Genomic DNA, 25,095 nt, shown 5'->3' on the forward strand with positions numbered 1-25,095 from the left:
TCATATAGGGCCAGACAGGAAATGGGATGTACTTCATTTGCGGCTTGGGTCCTACTGACCGTGGCCAGCTCTCAGAGGAATTGTCTAGGTCTGTCTTTTTTTTGGACTATCTTGCGGAGTGGCTCTGGATCTTGGGAGAGTGGTATCCTTTGCATCCGTGGTGGGCGTAAGGATGTAGGACCCCCAAACCGGGGTTCCCAGCCTCAGCGGGCACTACGTGCATGAGAAGGAAGCAAAAAGCCCAGAAACTGTAAGGAACCACTGCAGCCTTGACAACACCCAGGAGTGGTGTTTCTGCTCGGCTGCAGGTGAGAGCACTTTTATGTTGGGAGGGAGAGGGGATGTGCTAATAAAGACCGAGATGGAAACTCCCAAGACTAGTAGGATGGGGACGTAAAGCCCATGTTAATTGATGTAAATAAAGCAAGCAGGGTATCCTGCACACTTGAGTGAATGGGCTGAGATTTATACCCATTACACTGAGTCTGACATTGCCTATTTGGAGATATGAGAATAGCTACGAAAGAAACAGCCCCCAAATCAGAAAGCTGGGAATGCACAGGTGGAATTCCACTAAAACAAGGCTCTGTAAGTAAGTGCATCCCTGCTGGGGGTGGTGCTCTCTGGTGACAGGGAAGATGGTTTTCTTTTCTTCTGTGGGATGTTTTACTGTTGTGGGTTCAAAGCTGTGTACCTGAGATGTTTCCAGTCAAAGACCTAAACTCAGGTGGGCTCAGCACACCCAAATTGGCCTAAATCAGCATGGGGGGACGAGTGGGGAAAAGAAGGCAGCTGGTTCCTTTGTCCCAGAGTCTCACTTTGGGGACGTAAGCTGAGGAAGGGGACTTGGGCTTACTCAAGCCTTCCTGGATGGGATGATTTGGTCACCTTTAGGCTCTAGTCTCTGTCGTTCTCTGTGGTGTTGGGAGGAAATGGTGAAGAGGCTAAGCACAGTCTTTCTATTGAATTAACTTATTCTAGTTACGATCTAGGGATTAAACTTTTGCTGATTTCTTTACTCTCCTCATCATGAAAACGGATTTTCTGCCATTCAGGGAAAAAAAGGAGAAATTGTGAGGAAGAGGCAGAATCTTTAGTTAGTAACAGGGTAGAAAACGGTAACCTCTCTTTATCCAGGATCTTGACAAGCTCAAAAATAAAAAAACAACTGGAATATTTTTATGGTATCAACCCTAATGTCTGGATCACCAGATTGAATCCAATATCAGTTTGGTGGCTATATTCAACAAGTATTATTTATTTGGCTGTGTTGGGTCTTTGTTGCTGTGCATAGGCTTTCTCTAGTTGCAGTGAGCGGGGGCTACTCTTCGTTGCAGTGCATGCACTTCGCATTGTGGTGGCTTCTCTTGTTGCGGAGCACGGGCTCTAGGCGTGCAGGCTTCAGTAGTTGTGGCTCGCGGGCTGTAGAGCGCAGGCTCAGTAGTTGTGGTGCACAGGCTTCGTTGCTCCACGGCATGTGGGATCTTCCCGGACCAGGGCTCGAACCCATGTCCCCTGCATTGGCAGGCAGATTCTTAACCACTGCACCACCAGGGAAGTCCCTATTCAACAAATATTAAACACCTACTGTGTACCAGGCATCTTTTTAGGTGTGAGGGATACACCGGTGAGCAAAGACTCTAGTCTTATGAAGCTATGCTCTGGTGGGACAGACAGACAATAAACAAGCAGATGCATATGTCAATTTGTGGTAAGTGTTATAGAGGAAAGAAAGCAGGGTGAGGGAGTAAAGAGCGTTGGAACAGGAGTTTTCCTTCCATTCCTCCAGAGGTCTGGAGCTCATTCGCACCTCAGGACTTTTGCAAATGTTTTCTCTGTCTGGATCCTCCTCCTCTTTGTGTCAGCTCTTCCTTTTTGCCAAGTTACCTCTCATGATCCTTCAGAGCTCAGCCCCAAATTGCTTCCTGAAGAAAGCCTTCTCTGGCCCTCCAGAAGAGACCAAGGTCAGGTTCCTGCTCAATTGCAGCACCTGAGCTTCTTTGCTGTACTGAGGACACTTACAATGCTGTGTATGGGATGGTTTAATACCTTTGTCTCTTCTAGACCGTAAGCTCACAAAAGCAGAAATTAGGTCTTGTTCCCTGCTGAATCCTTACAACCTTGTAGTCTGCAGAGTAGGGACCCAACAAATAACTGTGGAGTATCTGAATAGCTTTCAGTATGCCAGAATACTCAATGAGAGAAGTCTCCTTCCCAAGGTTGTTTACAAAACACTGTGCTTAATGTTGTAGGCCATTTACATAATTTTGGCATTTTTTTTCTGTAGCAAGATTAATCTACATAATTTGGTTTCATTGGACTGTGAATATCAATAGTAATGTATGACGTCACTATCCTCCTCTATTCCGCCTTAACAATCTTCATGGCCCTCGGAAACCTGTGCTGACTGAACTACAAAATGAATAACCTTCTATTTGTAAAAGATCGAGTCATAAATAGGCAGAATCAACCCATGCTTTTATTTCCATTGCATATAAAAATTTCATATGAAGGTATTGATGTACAGTACTATCCCCATGGGCCGTAAGAGAGGCTAAGAAACCACTAAAAGAATCATCATTTGTAATGCTCACACACAATTTACCACTCTGAAAACATATCCAAAGAAATCAAATTAAAAACAACTAAAATCAGTAAGGATGTTTTTTTTTTTGTAATTATAGTGTCCCCGTTGTACTGTTTAAAACAAAAGTAATCAAATTCCTTTGGGCCAGGGCTGCTAAAATCTACAGTTTGTGTCAAAAAAAAAAAAAAAAAAAAAAAAAAAAAAGAAGAAAGAAAGAAAAAAAAAAAGAAAGAAAATAAAAGGAGGCTCATTTTTTCTAGAAAAAGAATCTCTCCTTTCACTAAGTCACACATCCTGAGGGCTGGGCCACTGGGAATTTTTCATAGCTTTTAGGAGCTGTGCAAGGTTGAATTTAAAAATTCTAAAGCAATGTAAGTTTTGCTGAAACAGATTCTAGAGAATGAGGAATCCATTATGCCGTGTGAATTGGCATCATATAAAACTTTGTGTTTAAATATATGGATTTACATACATAAGGAAATTTGGTTCATCTTAGTTGAAGGGTTAAAAAAATGAGCTTTTTCATATTATATATTTCCTTAGCATGACAGGAAGCCAAGGAATAAATTACTAACACACACGACCTACGGCTCTAGTTTCAAATCAAATTCATTTGCCCATGTACTCTAGAAGCCAAAAAGACTTTTTATAATCACTGGACAAGAATATATCTTTCCAGTAGTGTTTGAAAATAAAAATCAAATGTAACTAACTAAAGAGCTCAGTTAGTATCTGATAGGGAAAAATCACCATCGTATATGCCATGCTGCTTCATGGCAAAAAGTACTTAAGGGCTTGTCTCTCAAAAGGGTCTCAGAATGCTCCAGAGGTTGTCCGTGTTTCTGTAAAATCCAGCTGTTGCCAGAAATCCAACAGATTCAAAGCTCAGATGTAAAATGCCCAGCCCTAGCCCCACTGTTACCTAACTTTCAAATGCAGCAAAACAGAAGAAAATATTGATTAAAGTTAAGGCACAGCCCTGGGACCAAAGACCTGCAGCTATGTTTTCTTAATTTTATATACCTTTATGTATTTTATAGTTTTCTTGAATCTTCCATAAACAAGCTCTAAGGTGACAAGACTATTTTATAGAAGAAAAGAAAATGTACAAGGAGTATGTATACACACCATTCATTCTCTCACCAAGAGTTTCCAAATATATCAACACCATCCCATTGCGGGATGATGTTTTAATAAGAACTGATAATTTACAATTAACATTACAGTATGTACATTACAATAAATACATGGTTGTAAACAGACAAACAAGACTGTATTACCGGTAAGGTCATTTGGTGAGAAAAAAATGCATGGCACAAAAAATAAATAATGCATTCAAAGAGTATCATAAAGCTTTCTGTAAAATCCACTTCATTCAAGTTTTTTTTCCTTGTCTGCAATTTGTTCTATCTACATTATTTTCTTGTGAATTTTAAGTGATGTAAAAGAAAATTAAAACAGCATTATTGTGTTTAGTAACTTGCAAGCTGAAATGTACTGGTTTTATGCAAACTTGGACATTTTCTTCCCCATACAGTACCCAGATATTGCATTTTCTTATGGCATTTTAGGAAACGTAAAGTCACTTGTAAAAGGATATTCTTTTTAAAGCAGTGCATAATTCTGAAGCACACTTTGGCGAAAGAGAAGGGAGAGGAGAAGTAGATTGTATAGTGCACTAGTCCCTGTCTTTTGGATATTATGTCTCTTCTACAATCTGATTGTCCATCAGTGGATATCTTTACAACATGTGACCACTAAAACCCAACAAATTGAAAAAAAAAAAAGCCTCTCTTTTTTAGTGCAGTTATATAAATCTTTTCAGGTCTGGATTTTTTTGTGACATATTGCTGTTTTAATTTTTTTTTTTTCATTAAGATTCTAGGCACTCTGTGGGGGAAATACCAAGCATTAGGGGGGGGAGGGAATGAGAATATTTTGGAGAAAGGAAGAAACACCAGATTCTTTGCCTTTTCCTCTAAACCTCCATCAGGGACAAATAAAATTAAAATGGAAACAAGTTTCCAAATATTCTTGTGAAACCACTTGCCAAACATAAGACTTTCTTTGAAAGTCTGGGTTTTACAGGGGAAGGAGGGTGGAAATCTGATAATTAATTGGTCAATTCCCATCCTGTGCTCTGTGTGAAAGATCGGAGCTACATAATTTTTCTATCCAAATTTCTAAGCATCAGTGGATCTCAGGGGAGTAAAATAGAATCTTCAGCTTGGGTCATTTCCCTGGCTGCTGACTTAGTGATTAGTCCTCAGATGGCTTCTTTTGACATCTCCAATATAAATGTTTTTCAGGGTTACAATTTTATTTAGTGTTTTACTTATTTTCCATTTGGTCTGATACTCCTTTATCCTCTACTTGGGTTCTTGGATATCACTCTAAAAAATGATTATTCAGGCTCCAAACTCTTCACAGAGAAGGTAAACACTTTATTAAGAGCTGAAGCGGGAAGGAAGTCCAAACTAAATAAATGCCCCAAGATGCCATTTGAAGGTAAATACTGGGAATCAATCTCTAAAATTGTAGTACATTTCTTGATGCTAAATTTAGCCAACAGTGATCTCTAATGTTTGACTTATGCAGAATCTTCTTACCCAGCCCAGTATTTTAAAACGGCATTATACTGCCAAATCTCTGGTGCCAGGGGCATCATCAACTTCTTTCTGTCAGTGTATTTAAAGAAGTTCTTCTCCACAAGACATACTTATGGATCAATGATAACTGATAAATCAAGCGCTACGTGTTACATGGCTGTCCTTTAAGGAAGAGTCATTGCTACACTTAAAATCACTTCTCAGGAATATTCCTCATACAGTTCTTAATCCCATGGTGAAATCAGAGAAACAAAAGAGCATTCATTGTACTGGTCTTCGTTAATATATTCTGCTAATATTGTTAAAAAATTACCTAGCTAGCTGTTAACGTTTCTTCGTAAATCAAAAGTAAAAGCTAGTCCTTATATATGACCTCATGGCAGAAAAGAATGCTAACTCTAACTTGACTACCTGTTCTTTGCATCAGTCAGCATGGTGGTGATATATCTGATAAGACCCCACACAGTGAATGTGGACAGAGGTTCAAACACACACGGATAATGAAGCAGCACAAGGTGGAAAAGTTCTTACTATGACTGTGAAAACAAAAACGAGCATGAAATGTGTGGGTTATTACAGAGACATGCACTTGTGAAATGAGGGTCTATCACCACAGCAAAGTGTTCTCAGAAGACACTAAGTAGGAAAATATCTAAAAACGACTGACCATTTTAGCTACTGGGTATTTATATATCTCTCACCTGCTTCAGACAACACCAACTGATGACTGAGTGTCCATGAGGCTTGAGACACATTAGACAGAATGCACATCAAAGTATTATGGAACAAGTATTCACTTTGCACACGGTGAAGAGAAATGTAAGAGGGGAGCAACTCTGCGTGTCTGAAAAGAGTGAAACGAAAAGCCGGTAAACGAAGACCTACGAAAAGGGTTTCCTGCAACATAAAGTCAATTTTTGTTTTTAAAATATGGAAGTCATTGGTATAGAAAACAATGGGTCACTACAAATCAGTTAATTGCTATGAAGTCTAAGGTGCAAGTAAAATTTGTAAATTAGGTTTATCCAGTGTAGCACAGATTTGTACTGAAAACTTGCAAGTTACTCCTTAGAAAAAAAATAACCAGTGGCAGATGAAGTTCTGAACGTAGTTTTTTAAATATAATACCTCAATACATTTAATAATAAAAGTAAGCTCTACAAAAAATCTGTTTTACATATCATACAAAATGTAGAGGTCAGTGCAGCTCACTGAACCACACTATTCAGTCAGGTATCAGGAAGACTTGAAATTAGAAAATTATGCAATTTCTGTGGCTCATCTTCTTCCTGGTAACAGCTTCACAATGTGTCCTGTTCCTGACCCACTTGTTGCTTCTCTCCGTCCATGTAATGCCTTCTTTCTGCTGAAAATATTGTGAACAAACAAAAAGGAAAAGAACCCCCAAATCATCTAAACTTTTGGGCTGCCTGATGAGCCACACTCCTCAGAAAACACTTTGGAGTTGATTTTCTCTGCTTCTTCAGCTCGACTGAGCTGCAATCTTCGGACACTGCCTTTCGTGAAGATGTCCCCCTCGTTCTGATGACATGGAGGTGAAAAAACTGGTGATGATATTCCTGAGCGCTAGACTGAGTCGTCAAGGTCAGTTTTGTTCCGCAAACGTCCTGGCAGATGACAGTGAGGTGTGACCGTAGTTGTGGCATGTGACATGCACTTTGGAAACAATGTTTCTACTTAAAAAAAACAAAAAACACAAACAAAAGGCATGGAAGTCTCTGCCCTGTTATGTGTCGGGCGAGTGATCTCCGATGGCACAGGCCTCGGGCTGGCTCTCCTCCTCCTCTCCCACGGCTTCCTCTTCCACCTGCTCGTCCAGGGGGATTTCGGTGGACTCCGAGTCTTGAGTGCAGAGCGTCTTGGAGTCACTGCAGCTAGTGTCTTCTTCCACTTGACTCCCACTGTCCTTTTCGGTGTCTGACTCGCCGTCCTCCTCTAAGGTCAGTTCAAACTGGAACTTCTCGGTTTGACCCTGCCGGCCCTCCTCCTGGTCTTCCGGCGCCGGGGAGGGGCTCTGAGGAATCGTGCTCTGGTACCACTCACGATTGTCCTCCAAAGTGTCCAAAATGTCCTGGGCGTCAGGATGGACCAGGTCTGCCCACGTCTCCCAGAGAGGATGAACAATGTAGTCTATGAAGCCCACCTGATTAAAAAAAAAAAAATCCGATTGGGACTAAGAAACAATGGAAAAGGTTAACGAGCCCCCTCAAATGTATCTAATATGTTGAATTAAATTTTTATATATGATATATAGAATTTACAGAAAAATATATAAAATATAATATGCTCTGCAAATAGAACACTGAACTGAAGACTACTAACCTTAGTTTGGTAAAACAGTCGCTATTTTAGGTAGCAGACCAATAAAAAAATGTTGTTACTAGCTGGTAAAAACTAGCTTCTCGAACTCTGAGTCCAAGAGTCTGTTTGTGATGTAAAAAAACCTCCAGTTGTTTACATGGCAGGACTTGGCTTGAGGCTGGGACTTTATTTTAGAATAGCCCATTCATAGGTAAATCCACAGAGCTGAAATAATGCCATGTACTCTATATGGATTCATATAACTTTATTCACTTACGAATTGAGATAGCTGAAATAATTCTACACATATGAATATACTATATACATATAGTCACGATGAATGAATATACTGTCCTATGAATGTATATATGACTATATGAATATAAATTCTAAGAATCAAAGAATTTTTTGGCTTACAAACACTAAGGTGGACATTGAGCTTGACCAAAGAAAGTAATTAAGAAAACCCAATAAAATACTGTGTGACATGCATACGGCGTAACCAAATGTTCTGTGTAGTTGTGTTCTCTCTGAAAGCTTTATGCTTAAGGCATCACCTGTGATTTTTCCACGGAGGCATTGTGCTTGTCACACATGGGGCTTATCTCCATGCCCCGCTCCCTCTCTCGGTCCCCTTGGCGGAAGAACTCCTCCATGATGCGGTCCGTCCACTGGCGGTATAGCTGGAGAGGCTTGGTTGGGTTGCTCAGGTCAGCACAATGCACCATGTTCTGAAGGACCTAAAACAGATCAATGCCTTCTCTATTTAGCACCTGCTCCTTTTTTACTAGAAATTCACATCAGATGACTGTGACACTTAAAAATACATGTAGTGTAAGAGTAGTTCCAGACAGCTCGACCATGGTGTGTCTGTGTGAAGTTCACACCTGTATTAATAGTCCCAAATTATGCCACTTCTACCACATCTAAGTATCATAAGAGAAACTGTTCATGTGCATGGTTGATTAAACTCAGAGCTGCTTAAGTGGCTGGTTTTGTAGGATGTTAGCTTTTTTTTTTTTTTAACGCATTTCCACTTGAAAAGGCCAACAGGATTTTATCTGGTTAATTCGCAAGATTAAGAATTTGGATAAAAATCCTGCTTATAGCTACTAAAATTATAAGTTGGAAAAAAGGAGACATAAATCTTATCTAAACTAGACACACAGACACATGTACACACACACACACACACACACTCAGACACAGCAAATTCGAATGCTTTACCTGAATCCTATCAGAATAATTATCAAGAAGAAGAACTCCAGAACTTGTCACTTTCTTAGTTTCAACCATAGTTTTCAAATCAGCCAGTAGATTCATGTGCTTTGACATGTCTGTTGCAAGTACCTTAAAAGACAGAGTATTTAAAAAAATTTTTTATTGCAGTATAGTTGATTTACAATGTTGTGTTAGTTTCACATGTACAGCAAAGTAAATCAGTTATACATATACATATATCCACTCTTTTTTTTAGATTCTTTTCCCATACAGGTCATTATGGATCATTGAGAGTAGAGTTCTCCGTGCTATACAGTAGAGATATTTCTTTTCTTTTTCTTAGCCACACCTCTTGGCATGTGGGATCTTAGTTCCCTGACCAGGGATCGAACCCGTGTGCCCTGTAATGAAAGTGTGAAGTCTTAACCACTGGACAGCCAGGGAAGTCCCGACAAAGAGTATTTTCATAAGTAAAAAACGTCCAGGGGAAAAATGTCAGAATTTGCACATAAAAATATCATGGAGAACGTGAGAAGAAATGGAGAACCCCTCTGTTGTCTAATAGCTGTGTGTGGGAGAATCCTTTACTACTGCTTGGGGCAGAGTCTTCTCCCCTTTGCTATCACTTTCCCTGGAAGCCCAGATACATGTGTGCAATATACAGAAACCGTAGGCACTGGAAGCCACTTTCATGGTGCTAGAAAGGGATCTTTCCATAGATAAGACATCATCGCACGTTTTGAAGTTTTTCTATTCCTTGTGCTAGGAAGTGGTTACTGGGCTATGATGGAGTGAGTCAAGGCTGCTCACGGAGTACTTCAGAAACAATATTCTGGTCAATTTTCTGCTTATCCAAACCAGATAATCCCTGCCTTTCTTTGTATGTACAAAGCTTAACAGATTAAGGTTTTGACAACCAGAGATATTCCTGTGTCTCATAATCACTGTGAAAAACATGCATAGGGAAAAGACTAATGTCATGGATGTTTCTACATGACACTTCTGCTGACAGAGATTTTTTTCCAGTTTTTGAATGGAAAAGAATCCATTTTTTAGCCAGCTCCCTGTGCTTTTGTTAGTCATCTCTGTCTGCCACCAGACTGTAGGAGTTCAGAAAATAAACCTCGAAGGAGGGTAAGCTGGCATTATTCTTAGCCCCAGACTGTTAGCAGTAGAGCATCATTGCCAGCAGCAGGGCCAGCCTCTGGGACAAAAAAGGCAGCATTATCTTGAAATATACATGATACTTTCCCGGATAGTCATCTCATTCTTTTTTTTTTTAAACACCATGCATCAAAGTTCTCTTTTTGCTTTTATCAGTTACTTACAATATCAATGACCATCTTCCTTAATGATTGTCTTTGCTTTTTGGTCAAATTCTGGAAAATGTCACAGTTTTCTTCCTGAAGCAACTTAAAGCCCACGGCCAAATGATGGTTCTCCAGGACAGAAGAATCATTGTACATCAAGGCAAGTTCAGAGTCTTGAAAGAAAGAGACAGAAGGTTAGCAAAGCCATTTATGCTAAGTTTATCTTATGCTTCATATTCTGAGATATTTTGGGTTTAGGAAGCAATTTCCCCTAAACGTCTCTGCTTGCATTCCCATTACATGACAACACCTAGAAGAAAGTCTGCTAGTTAATGTGGCCACAGAAAGATCCCTGGAATCTTGGGAGTGTATTCTAATGCTCTTGGCACACGGCAAGTCAGTTCACTCTGTGGCTTCAGCTTCCTCCGTTATAAAGGGAAAGAAGAGTTAGGCCAGATTACCTTGAACCTCCTCTCCGGATCTGCCAGAGGCAGCTCCGTAAGCTCAGCAGAAGAAGACATTATCCCTAACATTTACAACAACATGTCCAGAGCATAAAATGTTGTATTCCTGACAACTGTGGACCACCTCACCCAACACTGTATATAATGTAAAGATCATGTGACTTAGGATTATTTGTACTCTGAGAAGGTACAAGAACAGCTTGGAACACATGAACAATATCAGATCTGTTCAAGCTTGTGCTTATTTTGTTCATAGTATAGCTTTGAAAGGCAAAGCTTTATTCATTTTTCCATTTCCTTTTCCAAGTATCTTGGCAGTCACTATACACATGTATATTGCCCGTCCCAGCTGTAGGCTCAGGGCTTCACACAGAGATGGGTGTTTAGCTGCCTACATTTCTCCAGAGTGAAGATTCTGCCATTCCCCCACAATTGTCCTGGAACTATTTTAGGCAGTGACAAACCCTGCTTCTTTCCTAGTTCCTATAAATAGCAGACTCAGACCTATAAGGTAGTCATTAAAAAAAAATTGACTGGTGCTTCATTCTGTTGCCACTTAAGTCACTGTAAAGACTAAGAGCATATGTATTTGATCTTTCTTCTGACTCATGTGTGGAAAATATATATTCTTTTCTAATAAAGAAATATCCAACGGGTTTCCCTGGTGGCGCAGTGGTTGAGAATCTGCCTGCCAATGCAGGGGACACGGGTTCGAGCCCTGGTCTGGGAGGATCCCACATGCCGCGGAGCAACTGGCCCCGTGAGCCACAATTACTGAGCCTGCGCGTCTGGAGCCTATGCTCCACAACAAGAGAGGCCGTGATAGTGAGAGGCCCGCGCACCGCGATGAGGAGTGGACCCCACTTGCCGCAACTAGAGAAAGCCCTCGCACAGAAACGAAGACCCAACACAGTCATAAATAAAATAAATAAAAAAAAAATTAAAAAAAAAAAAAAAGAAATATCCAATACTATTCAATGACTTTTTTTTTAAGATGTTGGGGGTAGGAGTTTATTAATTAACTTATTTATTTTTGCTGCGTTGGGTCTTCGTTTCTGTGCGAGGGCTTTCCTGGTTGTGGCAAGCGGGGGCCACTCTTCATCGCAGTGCACGGGCCTCTCACTATCGCGGCCTCTCTTGTTGTGGAGCACAGACGCGCAGGCTCAGTAGTTGTGGCTCACGAGCCTAGTTGCTCCGCAGCATGTGGGATCCTCCCAGACCAGGGCTCGAACCCGTGTCCCCTGCATTAGCAGGCAGATTCTCAACCACTGCGCCACCAGGGAAGCCCTCAATTACTATTTTAAAGCAGCTAAGGAGGACGGGAGGGGTTCAAGAATATTTTGACTGAAATCCTATGATTTTAGGTTTATACTGAAAAATAACATTCTATTTATAAGCTACAAATATAGCCGTGGAAAGCTTATTTTAAAATGCAATCAGGGGCCTCCCTGGTGGCGCAGTGGTTGAGAGTCCGCCTGCCGATGCAGGGGACACGGGTTCGTGCCCCGGTCCGGGAAGATCCCATATGCCGCGGAGCGGCTGGGCCCGTGAGCCATGGCCGCTGGGCCTGCGCGTCCGGAGCCTGTGCTCCGCAACGGGAGAGGCCACAGCAGTGAGAAGCCCGCATACCGCAAAAAGAAAAAAAAAAAACAAAAAAATGCAATCAGTGCAATAAAGTGTGTGTACTGTCGCTAGGTCCAGCTCCACCTTCATACAGTGAAACGTCTCTGCTCTTGAACCTCAAAAGTCATACGCTTTGAACACGACTAATGTGTTCAAATGTGTGAGGGGATCTTTGCCCCCCAAACCCAGGCATCTTTGCGATAAACAGAAAGTATTCGTTTTCCAAGTAAAATTTACTTCTATGTATGTTCTGACGCTGCTTCACTGTTTCAGAAAATAATGCTGTTATGTGAAATGCCTTTTTTAAGATAAATATCCCCTAACGTGTTCTATTCAATATTTCATGATGCTATTTACATTTTATGGATTTATTTACGTAGTACTGTCCTTGAAAAAGACTTATGCAGCTTCTCGCCTGGAATTTCCACTTCTTTACATCCTATTCAGAGTCCCCCATTCCCCTACATCAGGTATAAAAGCTTAACTGACTCAAAACCTGCAGCATGTTTACAAGGAGTGTACGTGTCATTAACAGCAAATCATTTGGTGCCTAAAACTAATACAGGGCTTCCCTGGTGGCGCAGTGGTTGAGAGTCCGCCTGCCGATGCAGGGGACACGGGTTCGTGCCCCGGGCCAGGAAGATCCCACATGCCGCAGAGCAGCTGGGCCCGTGAGCCATGGCTGCTGAGCCTGTGTTCCACAACGGGAGAGGCCACAACAGTGAGAGGCCCGCGTACCGCAAAAAAAAAAAAAAAAAAAAAAAAAAAAAACCAAAAAACTAATACAGGCGGAATGATTAATGAAAACTGTCACCACAACTAAGAAGCAGAGGCGTCTCTGGCCTGGGAATCCGCCAGGTGAGCCCCAGTGCCCCTCCACCACGGCGAGCCATGCAGCCTCCCTTAAAATAGGACAGGTGACCTCCCATCTACAGGAAGTCTGATCTGATGATTCCAAGTCTTTATTACGAGAAACACAGATTCAGCCTTTGCCTTTGGACAGGTTGGCAGCACCAGCTCCAGGCTAAGAGCCGAGAGTGTGCTAGCCTGAGACACTGATGCTCAAACAATCCCCAAGAGAAAGAGAAAGCACAAGTTTAACGTCTATAAAAAAGGGTTTACTGTAAGCTAAAAATAATCGCATAATTCTGATAGGGTATTTCATAAGGCTGTTTATTACAAGTTTGCAAGTTATTAGAGGGACTCCCTTAGAGTATGCTGTGAAGCTGAAACTTACTTGTGTTACTGGCTACTAAGCCTCTTCTGAGTCCTGAAATAAAATGATTGCTGGCTTGATCCCTAGTTAACAGCTAACTAAGGCAGTAATTCTCATAATGCCCTGGGGCTCTGATCAACCCTGGGATAACTTTCATCTACCAGGTGATGATGCTCATTTATTCTTTCAGGTATAACACAGCCTCATCACACCCCACCGTCAAGAAAACATCAGCAATCCAAAGCTGTTGACTACCCTGTGTTGCTGAGGCCCCACGGAAAGGAGATCTGCACAACATCACTGAATAACAAATACTTCCAGAAACATGGTCAGATATCCTTCTACCTCAGGCAGGTCATCAGCAAAATGACCTTAAACAGACACCCTTGGTCACTGTTCTGTATGCATAATTACCTGCTACATGTCTCCATCATCTATTCTCAGTGGCTCTCAAACTTTAAAGGGCATCAGATTCATCTGTGGACTGAGGCCTTGCTAGCTTAAACTGCAGACTCCAAGGGTACTCTGATGCCAGCCTAAGCCCATTTGCCCTTAGAGGGTCCACAAGAAAGAATAATAGAGTTGGTCCTCATTTTTCTTGAAAAATTTATCAGAGTACTTGGAAGACAGTGACTTTATTATCAGTTGTTTTAATTTGTTCTCTATTCTTAATTCTAATGTTATAATATGGGAACATACAATATTATACATAATAGGATGCAAAGAAAACACATAGGTCTGATTTTGGTATTATTAATTTAAAGAAAAAATGCATACCTTTCTTAATGGCAAAAATTAAAACAAAATTTATATGTATCTGTTAAAAATCTATAAAATTAAGAACATATCAAGACATACATAAGAATCAAAAAAATGAATCAAGCCAGGATAATAAGAAATTGGCAGTGTACCTTTTACTATATGACCTTCCTGTTCTTTACAGAAAGGGCACAGTTGACCCTAACCAATGATACAATGCAAACTCATGTAGCTGCCTCTAATGTATATTAATATTTATGTGTCAATATATACAGTAATGTCTTGGTGACTCCTAAAAGCACCCCATTATAGGTTCTCATAAGGTGGCTGAAACATGAAATGTTACCCTGTCTAATCCTAGATAAATAAGTTCATAAACCAGACTTCTAAAATGTACTGACTATCCACACATTTTTGGAAATCCATGACTTTCAATCCTCCTATACATGAGTGAGTTAGTAAAGTACATTTTGTTACAGGGCTATTATGTGCATATGTTACAGAGGCTATTAAAAATATACAAATAGGTAAATAATCCAAAAGATCTGAGTTAAATCTCTCAAAACAAGGCTAATACTTAAATTCTCCCTTTAAATCTGGCTGTGTTGTGAATGAATGGTGAAGGCAGAGATGCTACTAGAGCTAGATTGCTATGGGGCACGAGGAGACTGTTATCCACGACTCGTGGCAAAAAGGAGAGGCAAACTCTTAACAGATATGAAAAAAACATTAACAACGTTGAACATTATTTTTTCACATATAAAACTGACTTTGTAATGTTACTCTACCGTGGTGTGAGGGAATTTAATAATGAATGGTACACGTAAATTGTTTACCAGTTAACTTCAGGTACAGAAAGAAGAGAATTTCTGTAAAGCTTAACCTCTTGCAAAGGCCTAGCTCAAGCACCACTAACATCCCCTACGGAGGTTTTCTATGCAGCTGTGTCAGAGGTGTCAGACGCTGAACAGTCTGCTATTCTTTATATTTCCACATTCAGGGATGGCATTTTATGAAATGTCACCAGTGAGAAAACATTAATGGTTAAAAATAGTAAATAAAAAGAGAGAGTCAGTCAAAAGAGAAGTTCCTACTGCCCTCAGCAGGAGATTTAAAAAGGAAAAAACGGGGACAACTCTGGCGGTCCAGGGGTTAAGACACCACGCTTCCACTGGTAGGGGGCAGGGGTTCAATCCCTGGTCAGGGAACTAAGATCCTGCATGCTGCGTGGAGAATTCAAATAAATAAATAAAGAAAGAAAGAAATATAAAAAAGGGAGAAATTTCTAATAAAAAAATAAAATAAAAAGGAAAGGACAGGGCAGGGCATGGTGGTGGAGAGGGAAAAAGGAGTTACAGCCTCTGGAGAGGATTAAATGACAACCTACAGAAAATGACGAATTTAACATTTATTCTGATAACTTCTTTTATTGGAAACTTTAGGGGCAATCTAACTATCTACATCTTTCGGCAAACTTTCACTTTTGATTGCCGTTGTCTACTAATATGGTAATAAATTATTTCTAGAGAAGTACTGGAATGCATGGTTTTCAAACATCATATGCCTCGTGGGATATGAAAATAATTTTTAGAGCTACACTACATTAACATATGCTATCACTGAAACGCCTATCTGCACATCTCAAGAGAACATTATGGCTCTGGAAACACCCCAAGTTTATAAAGACTCTCAGTCATTCTAAAATGTACAAAGGAAAATTTTTTCTGCAAGAATAAGTATGCTTTACTTACTTGTATTGATCAGAAACTGATTGGACACACCAGGATGATCTACATCATGTATTGCACTGGCAAAAATTGCTGCAAGAATCTCTAAATCTGTAAACACAGCCTGAAAAAATCCAGACAATATCTGATTTTATTATAACTCACGATCAAACCTTTTCCATTGGTTATATTTTTTTAAATATTAAAAAAGGAGCGTCTACAATTTTTTTATAGAAAATAATAGCTTATTTTAGAAGTATTTAAGATGATGTTTAAGGATATTCTGAAAATGTGCATAAAATTAATGACATGAGCAATTATTTTCTTTTCTTCCATTCTAAACAGGGACTCTCAATCTCAGCAAAACTGACATTCGGGGCCGGATAACTGTTCGTTATGGGAGGCCATCCCGTGAATTACAGGATTTTTAGTAGGATCCCTGGCCTCTACCCATGAGATGCCAGCAGCATGTACCCCCGAGTTGTGACAGCTAAAAATGTCTCCACATATTTGCCAAATGTCCCTGGGGGAAGGGAGGAGTACGAGTAAAAGGGGAAATCACCCCCAGCTGAGAACCCCTCACTCAAACGATGACGTATTAACACAGTTTTATAATGAAACAATCCGAACTATAAAATATATTAGCCAAGAGAATCACTCTCCCAGACAATGAAGGAAATCAAATTGCTTTCCTAAACATTTAATGGAACAACTTCATAGGATCTGGTAACATTAAAGATGTGTTTCCTTCTAATAAGTTCTGTGAAAAATACCAATGCATTGCTAGTATTGATATTTTATAAAATAATCTTTGAACTATAAATGAAAAAGTCCTCACGCTAAATTCTCAAAAAACCCCACACTAACTGAAAACTGAGGAAGCCAGATTTGCTTTGTGGAATGTCCACTAGATCATTTCAAAGAAGCAGTATCATAAAACACGTGAATCCCTAAATCTTTGATTAATTATCACAGACAAAATTCATCGAAGACTCAACTGTTTATTTACCGCAATGACATTTCGCCCCCATAACTCAATACTATTTCTAGTGAAGTCGATTATTGTTTGCCCTGTGCACCCTTCAGTAGAAAAGTTGAAGAAACCATTATGAGTGGCAACTTAGTGTTTTCAAAGGTTTAGAAAGCAGGTTTACCTCCAAAGCAGGTGTAGATAACAGCACGTGTGTTGACTGGACGACGTCTGCAGCGTGAATATTATTGTGGTAGGCCACATCAGCGTGGTAATGATCTTCCAGGGTCATTAGGTATGTAATTAAAGTGTCCACTGGAATTTTAAATGTTTTTAATAAATCCCGTTCCTGCGGGAGAAGAAATTCTCTTAACAGTTTGTCCTTATAGAAAAGATTTTCCATACAGTATGTTAACAACAGCAACAACAGATCACCCCCAGTGTTGCCTATGGATAACCCAGTAATGGGAGTAGCACTCTCTCAACGTCTAGTGAGGACAATGAAAACCCTTGGGATGATCCAGGGACCTCAGGGACAAAACCAGAGTCGAGTTGTCCTTCTGGAGCCCAGCAATGCTTTTCTCAAGTTATATGGTGTCAGGAATGAGCTGCCAACTATCAAAGTATCTGTGTCCCGGGATCCTGAAGGCAGCTTCAGTCCAACACCATTGATCAAAACAAGTGAGACACAATATCCTCTCGAGGGTTGGAGCTGCCCTTCCAAGTCCCAGGGTATCTATAGCTGCAATGTCTCATATAAATCCTAACACTGAACTGGGGCAAAAACTTGACAAGAATGAGAAACTGATGTGAAGAAGAGAGCAGTCCACAAGACAGTGGCTGAAGAAATTACATACTAAGATTAGTCAGCAAAGGGCTTATTCAATTTGTAAAGTTAGCACTCCATTCTCTATGCAAGTCAGGATCACGTGGATGATTTTTAAACTATTATTTTAATGAATTGCTTTAATTTGCCCACATCACATCTTTTTCTTCAATGGAAAAAATAACACAATTGATTTGTGTTTTACCCATATGCTAACCTTTCTGTATCCTTATTTTGAAAAAAGTATCAAAATAAGTATAAGAGGGTAAGTAGTGAAGAAGATAAAATGCATGCACAATTCACGGACTGGACGTTATGTCACCAAATAAAAGAGAGGTGATAGAACTTAATTCATTACCTGAAAAATGGTGTGCATGATAACAGTCAAAGGCCGGTTCCCAGACAACTCTGCTATTCTGAAAACATGAAGACCCCATTTGTTCACATCTTCTAGTTCCTGGGGTTAACGAAAGATAGAACAAATCTGATTGCAGAAGTAGAACATGAAACAATGAACACAATCATTTAAAAATTATTGACTTCAGGGCCTCCCTGGTGGCGCAGTGGTTGAGAGTCCGCCTGCCGATGCAGGGGATACGGGTTCGTGCCCCGATCTGGGAGGATCCCATATGCCGCGGAGCGGCTGGGCCCGTGAGCCATGGCCGCTGGCCCTGCGCATCCGGAGCCTGTGCTCCGCAACGGGAGAGGCCACAACAGTGAGAGGCCCGCATACCGCAAAAAAGAAAACAAACAAACAAACAAACAAACAAACAAAAAAATTATTGACTTCAATGAAAAGATCATTAAATTAAAAAAAATCATTTTAAATGTAATGATGCACCATGTAAGTACAGGCAAACTTTAGGCAAATCCGCTTAAGCATACTAGAAACTGAATGGTGCTGCTTAACCTTATGTCTCTGACAATAAAACATATTTACATACTTGAAATATCGATCTCAAAGTATTTCTCCAATAGTTAAAACCTACTCTCAAAAACCTTAACTATTCTCCTAAAAGACTTTTTAATTGTTTAAGGTCAAAGAAACAAATATAGATGCAAAAATAAAGAACACCAGGCTTCCCTGGTGGCGCAGTGGTTGAGAGTCCGCCTGCTGATGCAGGGGACATGGGTTCGTGCCCCGGTCTGGGAAGATCCCACATACCGCGGAGCAGCTGGGCCCGTGAGCCAGTGAGCCATGGCCCCTGAGCCTGCACGTCCGGAGCCTGTGCTCCACAACGGGAGAGGCCACAACAGTGAGAGGCCCACGTACCACAAAAAGAAAAAAAAAACAAAACACCAAACTGCCTGTCTAAATCCACATATTAATAAAACCCAATTGATTTAGAAAAAGCTTTATAAAGGGCTTTCCCATCTTCCAAAAAAAAACCTCCCATGAATTAATAAACTTTTCCATTTATTTAAAAGAGAAGGTATCAAAGTTCACTGCATATTTCTGATCAGGATACTTGAAATTGTCTTACCTTGGCAAGGATGTCTTCTTGTTCAGTTTTGACCCCAAACCTTGGGATGCTTGAATTAGTCAAACTGGAGCTGTGCATCAATTTCTTGACCCCACTGATCTGAGACATTGGCCTTTTCTTTTTCTCCTTTTCCTTCTGAGTTGGAGAAGGAATTTCCACTTCATGTTGCTTATCTTAAAAATTAAAAAAAAAAAATCTTCATTTACTATTAATTCTACCTGGGTTTTTTTTTTTATTATAACATGCATAATGGCGGATTTTAATTGATCAGTATATATTCTAGGAAATATTTCCAAGTAAAACTCCTTTTAAAGAAGTTGAGTATTTATAATTTGATGTGGACTTAATTTGATACTCTCAAACACAAAATTAAGCAAATAAATTCCACTGAAAAATGATTAACATCAAATGTATTCAGTGATTATGTCTTTTGAAAAACACGATAGCAGACTTGGAAAAGGCAAAAGACACTGGTTATTTCCACTGCTCATCGATTTCATCCTTATTTAAAATTCACTTAGTGGTGAGAACACTGCTCTTGCCAATTAAGAACTCCAGTTTCAATACCTACTTTGAAATGGCAGAAACTTTGTGCACAAATATAAAAACAGCACTGTGTGAACCTAATAGCTTATTGAAATGGGTCATTCTGTGGGAGCATACACAGCATATGTGAAGGACTTAGATTGCTACTGCTAGTTTACATTTTCTATACGATAGTGAGATGGGGGAATAATGCAATAAGGTTTTATGGGGAGCACAGAGTACCTCCAATATTAACTGATAACTAAATATCAGGTTCACAAAAGCTAATTGTTGTTTTCAAATAAGACATCAGATGTCTCAGTACACTCATTCACTATTTCAAGACAGTGAGCTCCTTTAACTTGTCCTTGCACAGAGTGTATGTTCAATAAATGTCTGTTTAGTGAATGTGCTAATTAGCTATTATGACAGTTTTGTTTTGAAAGTAAATTCAGATCAAGGATGTGTTCAAGTTATTGGTTTTCCCTTACTGCATTTTCTTTCTGTGGATGGAGGGTGGGGTAGTGGTGTCCCAGCACACCATACTGTCAGCTATTATCAGCAAGCTTTTTTTAGCTATTGTGTTATATTTATCTGTCTCCAGTCTACCAGGCATGGTGCCCATTAGACTATCAACTCATTGAGTTTAGGGACCATTTCTAATTGATCATTAAATACCTAGTGCCCAGCAATGACTGGCATTTAACAAGAATTTCTTGAATGCATGAATAGATCTCTCTATAAAATACATTTTACAGTTGAGTACTTTCGAAAAACGGGCAATATACAACTTTAATTCAGAGAATCCCTGAAGTCCTGAATAAAACAAAAAGATAAAAAACATACTTTGTCACCTTAGGCTCTAAAGCTTAGAGGCTCAAATTATTAATATGATGAATGAAAAAAATGGAATTCCTAACTCTTATTTCCAAAATAAGTTTGCACCCCAGTCTGCTTCCAAAAACAAACAATGCAAAAAAACTTTAAAAAATTGCATTTAAATTGTTATTCTCACCTAAGAATGTGTTTGATATATACTCTGACACTTGATTTCCAGACCGACTCATTTCAGAGAGATGGGTGAGCTCTCGATTAAGCATCCTTTTAAACTGAAAAACAGAAAGATAAAATGAAATAACAGAAGAAGAAAGTTGAAGTGAAATAACATAAGCATATGTTAAGTTACAGAAAATATGCCAAAGAATTTTTAACCTGTCCTGACTCTTTAGATCAGTCCCATCCAATAGAACTTCCTACAGTGATGAAAAAATTCTATAATCTCTGCTATCCATTACAGGAGCCACTAGCCATATGTGGCTATCAAGCAATTGAAATGTGGCTAGTGCAAATGAGGAGCTGAACTCTGGATTTTATTTCATTTTAATTAATTTAAACTTCAATAGTTACATGTAGCTAGGGGCTACCATATTGGACAGCACAGATTGAGACACTCAAGGACGACATTAATTAAGGGGAAAAAAGGCATAAAAAATAACATGCATTATTAGTATTTAGAGAAGAGAAAAAATGAATTTATAAACCTATAAAAGGGTTGCCACACAATAAAACATGGTATGTTTTTATCATTTAATTTGTCATTAGCAGAAATGAGTAAGTATACTGGTCAGAGGTTAAAATGTAGTCTTTTCCCCCAAAGCAAAACTGAATAGATTTATTTGAGTACTCTCCCAGAACTATGGAGAAAATATTTGAATAGATACTATATAATATTTCCTTTGTAAAGTTTTTTCTAAGTGGGGATTTATTGGTTCTCAAACATTCACAGGATTTACCAATCTATCTTCCTAAGTCCCATAAAAACAATTGAACATTGACCTGTTCAATTGAAACTTCACTGCTTCACAGTTTATTTTACTGGTGCTCTGGTGCCTATTTTATCCAAAGAAATTTATCTACCACCTGGAATTTATCTACCACCACTACATGGCATTATCAAAATCCAGAATTCTCAATGATGTTATGCTTTTCCATCCATCAACTGCTTCTTATTTTTTTTTTAACATCTTTATTGGAGTATAATTGCTTTACAATGGTGTGTTAGTTTCTGCTTTATAACAAAGTGAATCAGCTATACATATACATATATCCCCATATCCCCTCTCTCTTGCATCTCCCTCCCACCCTCCCTATCCCACCCCTCTAGGTGGTCACAAAGCACTGAGCTGAACTCCCTGTGCTACGCGGCTGCTTCCCACTAGCTACCTATTTTACATTTGGTAGTGTATATATCTCCATGCCACTCTCTCACTTTGTCTCAGCTTACCCTTCCCCCTCCCCATGTCCTCCAGTCCATTCTGTACATCTGTGTCTTTATTCCTGTCCTGCCCCTAGGTTCTTCAGAACCTTTTTTTGGGGGGGGGGATTCCATATATATGTGTTAGCATATGGTATTTGTTTTTCTCTTTCTGACTTACTTCACTCCGTATGACAGACTCTAGGTCCATCCACCTCACTACAAATAACTCAATTTCATTTCTTTTTATGGCTGAGTAATATTCTATTATATATATGTGCCATATCTTCATTATCAATTCATCTGTCCATGGACACTTAGGTTGCTTCCATGTCCTGACTATTGTAAACAGAGCTGCAATGAACATTGTGGTACATGACTCTTTTTGAATTATGGTTTTCTCAACTACTTCAACTGCTTCTTAATGTATCTTCCTTTGACTTCCAAAATAACCCAAATAGACCTTTTAATATACCTTAATATTTATCTTAACATACATTAACATACAGTAACTATTAGATACTTGATCCAAAAACGTCACATCTTACTCTAATATTTAGTAGCCTTTAAAATTTTGAATTTCCCTATAAATTCTCATTTAAGTCTGGAAAAAGAGAGTAGTGAGCTCATTGTTTAGTAATGTCTGAAATGTAATTCTAACTCAGTATTTAATTAGTTTATTAGAATTTAAAAAAAAATCTTGATTCTCTGCATAATTCATACCAAGGTGTTCTAATTCAAGATAATTTGGCAAATAGCTTCCAGAGTTAATCTTATTGACCACCTAGATTAGGTATAAGAATTTATCACTGTAAAGTACTGCGAGAGATCAATAAAAAAATTTCAACAGACTTTTGGATACAAGAAATGCATATTAGCATTCTCCTGCAGTCAAAACTGAAGAACTGGCTACAACCAATAGAAATGCCTCTGGTTGTTTAATTTACAGGTTGAGAGAGGTTATTCTCAAACTCAGGAACACAAAGTTCACTTTCTTTGTGTATTTTTTTTATAACTTGCTCTGATTATAAAATGCATATGGGATATAAAAAATCTAGAAAGTTATATAGAAAAAATTAGAACTCATGTACAACCCCACTGTTCTACTGCTAATAACCATATATAAATAGCTATATTTCTTTCTATGCCTTTTTTTTTCATTTGTATATATATATTTATTGAAGTACAGTTGACTTAAAAATATCATGAGTTTCAGGTACACAACAGAGTGACTGAACATTTTATAGATTCTGTACCATACAAAGTTATTGTAATTTTATTGTCTATATTCTCTGTGCTGTAGATTACATCTTATGATATATATATATATATATATATATATATATATATATATATATATCATATATATGTGTGTGTTTGTCTCTCTCTATATATATATATAGGCACACATACCTGGTGGGATATTACTCAACCATAAAAAAGAATGGAATCTTGCCATTTGTGACAACATGGATGGACCTGAAGGGTGCTATACTAAATGAAAGAAGTCAGAGAAAGACAAATGCTGTATGTTTTCACCTATATGTGGAAGCTAAAAAACAAAACAAATGATCAAATATAACAAAACAGAAACAGACTCGCATATACAGAAAAACTAGTGGTTGCCAGAGTGGGGGGCAGGGTAAGGGATAGGCAAAATAGGAGAAGGGGATTAAGAGGTACAAACAACCAGTTATAAAATAAATAAGTCACAAGGTTGTATATATATTTTTAAAACTGGCATCATGCAGTGTACGAAACATGGGTTGCTGCTTATTTTCACTGAGCATTATATATTATGATCCGCTGGGGAAAAAATAAAATTTGGAACCTTCCAAGAATGTTCATGAAGACATTTCCAATAGTGTTCAAAAAATTTTTTGCTGATCTTTTTATAAAGTTATATTTTCTTAAGTAAATTATAGACTATCAACCAGGAATGTATTAGATTATTTAACTCACACTGGCACATAGTGGGTGCTCAACATTGAGTTCTTTCTATCTTCCAGTTTCCTGGGCCCTTTTATAGTGATAGCTGATTTTTATCATTGCAGGGCAAATGGATGGAAGACCTAACTATAGTTATGCTCACACAAAATATGTATCTAACTATCTAGCTCCCTTACCAATTCCAAAAAATAATTAGGGTGTTATTCATATAAGAAATGGTCACCATTCTTCAAAAATATAACAATAATACCACGCATAAAGGCCCAAAGGTAAGTAAATCCTGTTTAATGAATGAAATTTTACTCTTGGAAAAAATCTACTCTTTGGGCAAAATATATTCAAGAGAGTCTGCTAAACACCTTAAACGTCTATTTAATGAAATATTTCTTTGACCTGAAATTGTCTGTGCTATGAGATAAAAGTTGCTATTAAGAACTGCCTGGTCATGACAAAGTCCTTTCTTAAAAGCTGGGGGAATAGGTAAGGCTATCAGCCACTCCTAGCATTTCTACAGTGTGTCATACAGGAACCACTGTCCACCTGCCCTCCGTGAATTTCTCTCAATGTAACTAAAAAACGATGCAACCTTGGTGGGGCGTGGGGGAGTTGGTGCCTCTGGAAAAGTTAGATAGGAGCTCAGTTTTTCTATAGAGACACCTTCTAACTAGTAAGCAACCTGGTAGGAGAAATATGATGCCATACGCCCAAGCAGAAAAACTGCGTGGTCTCTGCAGATATGCCACACAAATTATTGGATTTATCTGGCAGAATATGAAGAACGAGGTGTCTTTTCCTGTCAGTTTGATTACACAACTCATCAAAATAGCCAGTTGGTACAGATAACTGAGGCAAAAAAAAAATGCCAGCGAAAGGATTCTATTGTAGACTGATAAATGACAGATTATATTCTACTGATTATTTCTGAATCATATACATATATTCCCAGACTACCCTTCTGCCTTTGTTCCAAACTCAAAAGCATGGGTGGAGAAACCCTTCATGGCACACTTATCTCCCTCCCACTTGTGAGGTGCTCCAAGGAAGTCAACATTTCCTTTCAACATAATTAGATGACACAATATTTTAAGCAGTCCTCTTTCTTCCCAAGAGTATGGGAGATTTCCTAAAGACAATTTCCAGAGAGTCAATTAAGTTATAACGTAAGGGCACTTTCTAAGAGGAATTAATATTGCTTCCTTTTTTTGCTATTGATATAAAACATACAGTCCAGGGAAGCTAAATTAATAA

General features: G+C 38.9%; 1 protein-coding gene across 5 annotated transcripts in view; it reads right to left on the reverse strand.

Annotated features, from left to right (window-relative positions):
- Positions 1-2,477: 2,477 nt before the first annotated feature.
- Positions 2,478-25,095, reverse strand: part of PDE4D (phosphodiesterase 4D) — a 578,516-nt gene continuing 555,898 nt past the window's right edge. For all 5 annotated transcript variants that reach the window (XM_060092912.1, XM_060092913.1, XM_060092916.1 and 2 more), the window contains 9 exons: positions 20,659-20,752; positions 19,119-19,291; positions 17,993-18,091; positions 16,993-17,157; positions 15,863-15,962; positions 10,068-10,222; positions 8,746-8,868; positions 8,076-8,258; positions 2,478-7,360 (listed from right to left, as the gene is read on the reverse strand). In XM_060092912.1, coding sequence (XP_059948895.1) covers positions 6,944-7,360; positions 8,076-8,258; positions 8,746-8,868; positions 10,068-10,222; positions 15,863-15,962; positions 16,993-17,157; positions 17,993-18,091; positions 19,119-19,291; positions 20,659-20,752 — 1,509 coding nt within the window. In that variant the 3' untranslated portion in view covers positions 2,478-6,943. The remainder of the gene's footprint in view (positions 7,361-8,075; positions 8,259-8,745; positions 8,869-10,067; positions 10,223-15,862; positions 15,963-16,992; positions 17,158-17,992; positions 18,092-19,118; positions 19,292-20,658; positions 20,753-25,095) is intronic.

This window comes from Mesoplodon densirostris, chromosome 3, assembly GCF_025265405.1.
Source record: "Mesoplodon densirostris isolate mMesDen1 chromosome 3, mMesDen1 primary haplotype, whole genome shotgun sequence".
NCBI lineage: Eukaryota > Metazoa > Chordata > Mammalia > Artiodactyla > Ziphiidae > Mesoplodon > Mesoplodon densirostris.